This window comes from Nerophis ophidion, linkage group LG04 (genome assembly GCF_033978795.1).
Source record: "Nerophis ophidion isolate RoL-2023_Sa linkage group LG04, RoL_Noph_v1.0, whole genome shotgun sequence".
Lineage (NCBI taxonomy): Eukaryota > Metazoa > Chordata > Actinopteri > Syngnathiformes > Syngnathidae > Nerophis > Nerophis ophidion.
The window spans coordinates 12,770,315-12,776,493 of NC_084614.1; the positions used below are offsets into that span (position 1 = coordinate 12,770,315).

Consider the following 6,179-nt stretch of genomic DNA (forward strand, 5'->3'; position numbering starts at 1 on the left):
TACCTGTCAGCTCATTCAAAAAGACCAGACCCTTACTTCTTCTCCATCCCGCAGGCCCAGCTTCTCTCCCAGATGCCTGCAGATCTCCACACGATGGGGGTCACCCCTGGAGGAGGAGCTTCGGTTGAGAGTCCAGCTGAGGAACACTGGAGGTCCATGACTGCTGGACAACTCCAAGGCTTGATTCTGTGGCACAAGTGCATTGTTTTTGGGAAGCAGTAACTTATCTAACCAGTCAGCATAAGTAAGGGAACTACCACATGTATGTACACTATATTGCCAAAAGTATTTGGCCAGCCATCCAAATGATGAGAATCAGGTGTCCTAATCATTTGGCCCAACCATAGGTGTATAAAATCCAGCACTTAGGCATGGAGACTGTTTCTACAAACATTTGTGAAAGAATGGGCCACTGTCAGTGATTTCCAGCGTGAAAGTGTCATAGGATGTGCAACAAATCCAGTCGTGAAATGTCCTCACTCCTAAATATTCCAAAGTAAACTTTATCATAAGAAAGGTGAAGAGTTTGGGAACAACAGCAACTCGGCCACCAAGTGGTAGGCCATGTAAACTGACAAGAGAGGGTTCAGCAGATGCTGAAGCACATAGTGCAAAGAGACTTTCTGCACAGTCAGTCGCTACAGAGCTCCAAACTTCATGTGACCTTCCAATTAGCCCACGTACAGTACGCAGAGAGCTTCATGGAATGGGTTTCCATGGCCGAGCAGCTGCATCTAAGCCATACATCCCCAAGTCCAATGCAAAGCACGTTGCCACTGGACTCTAGAGCAGTGGAAACGCATTCACTGGAGTGATGAATCACACTTTTCCATCTGGCAATCTGATGGACCAGCCTGGGTTTGGAGGTTGCCAGAAGAACGGTACAGTTGTGCGGAGTGTGAAATTTGGTGGAGGAGGAATTATGGCAGGGGTCGGGAACCTTTTTGGCTGAGAGAGCCATGAAAGCCAAATATTTTAAATTTGTATTTCCGTGAGAGCCATGTAATATTTCTTTTAACACTGAATACAACTAAATGCGTGCGTTTTTAAGTAAGACTCAACATTTTTAGAGTATAATTAGTCGCTTATTCTTTTTAATAACATTGTTATTCTAAAGCTAACCAATAATAAATAAAATACTTCTTACCATTAGTGAGACTTCTTGAACAGGTGCGGTAGAAACGGACGGATGGATTAAAATGCATGAGAATGTTTTATATTTTGATTGGGTTTTTTTAACACTGTGATTACCAGCGGAATTTTTCGTTACTTATCGTGTTAAGCGATGTCAGCTAAGATTTATCTGAGAGCCAGATGCAGTCATCAAAAGAGCCACATCTGGCTCGAGAGCCATAGGTTCCCTACCCCTAAATTATGGTGTGGGGTTGTTTTTTCAGGAATTGGTCTGGGCCGCTTTGTTCCAGTGAAAGGAACTTTTAATGCTCCAGGATACCAAAACGTTTTGGACAATTCCATGCTCCTAACCTTGTGGGAACAGTTTGGAGCGGGCCCCTTCCGCTTCCAACATGACTGTGCACAAAGCTTAGGTCCATAAAGACAACAATGACAGAGTCTGGTGTGGATGAACTTGACTGGCCTGCACATAGTCCTGACCTGAACCCGATAGAACACCTTTGGGATGAATTACAAAGGAGACTGAGAGCCAGGCCATCAGTGTGACCTCACCGATGCGCTTTTGGAAGAATAGTTGAAAATTCCTATTAACAAACTTCTTGTGGACAGCCTTCCCAGAAGATTTGAAGCTGTAGTAGCTGCAAAAGGTGGACCCACATCATATTGAACCCTGTGGGTTAGGAATGGGATGGCACTTCCAGTTCATCCGTGACAACAATGACATGGATTACAGGGAGGTGAAACATCTGGTTGACTGGTGCAGAACCAACAACCTGGTCCTGAATGTCAACAAGACCAAGGAGATCATTGTTGACTTCAGGAAGCATCAGTCCAGCCACGCTCCACTCTACATCAACGGCACAGCGATGGAGATGGTAAGCAAAACCAAGTTCCTGGGGGTGCAGAAAACTGACAATATAACCTGGTCCCTACACACCGGAGCTCTTGTAAAAAGAGCTCAGCAGCGCATGCACTTTTTGCGTAGGATGAAAAGAGCACAGCTCCCTCCCCCCATTCTACAGAGGCACTATAGAGAGCCTGCTGACCAACAGCATCTCTGTCTGGTCTGGAGCCTGCAATGCCTCAGACTGGAAGTCTCTCCAGAGTGGTGAGGACGGCGGAAAAGATCATTAGGACTCCTCTTCCTCCTATCCAGGAGATCCCAAAAAGCCGCTGCCTGACCAGGGCTCAGAAAATCTGCAAAGACTCCTCCCACCCTCACCAAGGACTGTTTTCACTGCTGGACTCTAGAAAGAGGTTCCGCAGTCTCCGATGCAGAACCTCCAGGTTCTGTAACGGCTTCTTCCCTCAAGCCGTGAGACTCTTGAACGCATCACAATTAAATAATCCCCTCAACTCCCCCCAAAATGGATTAACTCGCTGGAATAATAAAGACAACATACATCCGTAAACCTGAACGCATGTGAAAAAGTGCAATATATTTATCTGTACAGTAATCTATTTATATATTTTATATATATATACATATATGTGTGTGTGTATATATATATATATATAACGCTGATCCACCTCCGCTTGGGATGGTTTCCTGTTGGCTCCACTATGGACAGGACTCTCGCTACTGTGCTGGATCCAGTTTGGACTGGACTCTCACGGTTGTGTTGGATCTACTATGGATTGAACTTTCACAGTATCATGTTAGACCCGCTCGACATCCATTGCTTTCGGTCCCCTAGGGGTGGGGGTTGCCCACATATGCGGTCCTCTCCAAGGTTTCTCAGTCATCATTGTCACTGTCACCAACGTCCCACTGGCGTGTGTTTTCCTTGCCCTTATGTGGGCTCTACCGAGGATGTTATTGTGGTTTGTGCAGCCCTTTGAGACAATGGTGATTTAGGGCTATATAAATAAAAATTGATTGATTGAGTCAAGGCAGGTGGCCGAATACTTTTGGCAATATAGTGTATGTTCCCCAGATATTACAATGATTATGCACTAATTACATGCTGGCACTGCCAAAACACACCTGAAAAATAACAGTGACACTGTGTTGTTTTTAATAAATTGGCTCAAGTGGAAGTTTATGTTGAGTAACAAAACGAGTGTTTGTTGGTTGAAATAAAAGCAGGTGAAATGTTTGGCTAACTTTAGCTAGCCCGTCACGACGGCTAACCCCAGCGAGCTTACCTCGTTCAAGGAAAGATGGGAAATGAACTTCGACGAAAGATGAAGGAAGCAGTTTTTGGTGTTGTTAAACACAATTGTAACGGCTTGAATACCGCGACTGCTAAACATATTTGGCTCCCATTGGACTTGTGGACGTCGATGTTGTTGCTACATGTGCTCTGACAGCGGATGCGCAGTTTGCTTGATTTTCAAAATAAAACCAAAATCGCTTAGAGTACACATCACCGCCGCATTCGGGAAGCAATTGGCTTTTATTTTGAAAGGCAAACAACGAGGAAATAGGCTGGGAAAGTAAACAAACTGTCGTTCGGACGCTCCTGTTAACGCTGCAAACTGAAATAAAACAGCGACCAACAAGTAAATAAGCAAAGTGTTCCTTCTGTAAAAATATTTGTAAATTATCAGGCAATAGCTGCAATAAATATCATCTCAATTAAATGGTTGCAATAGATTGGAGTGGAATGGAATGGAGTGAAATACTGCCCGAACTCCACACATGTTGGTACTCACGCCCAATTTAAATTAATAACGATTTGCAAGTGAAAAAATACATTATTTTCTGCAAGTAAAAACAATTCACAATATTTAAAAAAAATGTTTATGAAAAAAAAAAAAAAGATTCATTACTAGTTAAAAAAACAACAACAACAATGTTCTCTACAAGTAAAAAAACATTTGCAAGTACAAAAAAAATGCAAGTAAAAAAACAATTCGCAAGTAAAAAAAAAAAAATCTGTTTAACTTTTGGCATTAATATTACACTCTTAGCCCATTTGCAGAAATTTGTTTTTATACCTACAAATTGAAGACTTTTTTTTAATTGCGAATCCTTTTTTTCAACTGAAGAAAATAATTTTCTGACTTGCTAATAATATTTTATTTAAAATATACATATATACATATTTATATACATATATAATCATACAGTACATATACACATACATAATGTTCAAACATATACACACAAATATATAAACACATACAGTATATAAACATATGTACATATTTGTTTTTATATCTGTAATTTTTTTAATTGAAGAAAATATATACATATACGTATATATACACACATATATATGGATATATATATGTATATATGTATATATATATATGTATATATATACACACATGTATATACATATACACATATATATATATTTATACGCACAAATATATATACATACATATATACATATATGTGTATACACACACATATACATATATATATGTGTATGTATATACATATATACACATATATACATCTACACATATATACACATATATACATATGTATGTATACATATACACATATATATACATATACACATATATATATACATATACATATATATATATACATATACACACATATATATACATATACATACATATATATATATATATATATATATATATATATATATATATATATATATATATATATATATATATATATATATATATATATATACATATATATATATATGCCCTGGGCCTGTTTTGCTGCCAATGGAACTGGTGCTTTACAGAGAGTAAATGGGACAATGAAAAAGGAGGATTACCTCCAAATTCTTCAGGACAACCTAAAATCATCAGCCCGGAGGTTGGGTCTTGGGCGCAGTTGGGTGTTCCAACAGGACAATGACCCCAAAGACACGTTAAAAGTGGTAAAGGAATGGCTAAATCGGGTTAGAATGAAGGTTTTAGAATGGCCTTCCCAAAGTCCTGACCTAAACGTGTGGACAATGCTGAAAAAAGAAGTCCATGTCAGAAAACCAACACATTTAGCTGAACTGCACCAATTTTGTCAAGAGGAGTGGTCAAAAATTCAAGCAGAAGCTTGTGGATGGCTACCAAAAGCACCTTATTGCAGTGAAACTTGCCAAGGGACATGTAAGCAAATATTAACATTGCTGTATGTATACTTTTGACCCAGCACATTTTCAGTAGAGACATAATAAATTTATAAAAGAAGCAAACTTCATGAACGTTTTTTGTGAGCAACAAGTATGTGCTCCAATCACTCTATCACACTAAAATAAGAGTTGTAGAAATGATTGGAAACTCAAGACAACCATGACATAATGTTCTTTACAAGTGTATGTAAACTTTTGACCACGACTGTATACACACATATGCACTGTGGAAGTCTTCCTCCCGTGGGTTCACCTGATGCCGACAAACCCCCACGATAGCCCAGGTTTCTGGTGTCAGCAATGTCTCTTTATTTGGCAATGCGCACACGCTAGGAAAAACACACCCAACTTTTCAGTTTCCGCTGTGACTTTTCAGTCTCTCTAGTCTTCCTTTTCTCTCACAATGTCCAGTGCGCGTCTGCTCAGCATACAACTGTGTCTCGGCCCGGCTGCTGCTAATAAGCATGGCAGGTGATTGGTTAATCATACCCAGCTGGGTAATCCAATCTCCTGCCAGCAGTGCTTTGAGGCTGGTCCTTACATGGTAAATGAATGGTTGTACTTGTATAGCGCCTTTCTACCCTAAGCGCTTTGACAGTATTTCCACATTCACCCATTCACACACTAATTCGCACACTCACACCTCGCTCCGCGGCAGGCCAGCAGACCACGCCCTCCTCCACATGCACGTAGAGATATATATATATATATATGTATATATACACGTACATATACATAAACTGATATTTTTTTGTTTTCATACCTGTAAATCTGTTTTCTAAATTGAAGAAAATCGTTTTTATACTTGCTAACCTTTTTTAATTGAAGAAAATGTTGTTTTTTACTATTTTTACTTGATACTTGTTTTTCACTTGTTGGGTGTGAGTAAAAACTTTTTTGTTTGTTTGTGGAGTTTAGGAAGTCCTTTCACTCCACGCAAATGACACCTACCATTATTTTGTTCAAAATAACCATTCCATG

General features: G+C 39.5%; 1 protein-coding gene across 2 annotated transcripts in view; it reads right to left on the reverse strand.

Moving 5' to 3' along the window:
• The window catches only part of pex1 (peroxisomal biogenesis factor 1), a 38,743-nt gene extending 35,269 nt beyond the window's left edge, over positions 1–3,474 (reverse strand). Inside the window, exons 1-2 of one of the 2 annotated variants that reach the window (XM_061897070.1) lie at positions 3,283–3,474; positions 37–186 (exon numbers count right to left, since the gene is read on the reverse strand). In XM_061897070.1, coding sequence (XP_061753054.1) covers positions 37–186; positions 3,283–3,390 — 258 coding nt within the window. In that variant the 5' untranslated portion in view covers positions 3,391–3,474. Of the gene's footprint in view, positions 1–36; positions 187–3,282 lie in introns of those variants that run through there. The other variant, XM_061897071.1, reaches the window with a different exon arrangement.
• Positions 3,475–6,179: the final 2,705 nt, after the last annotated feature.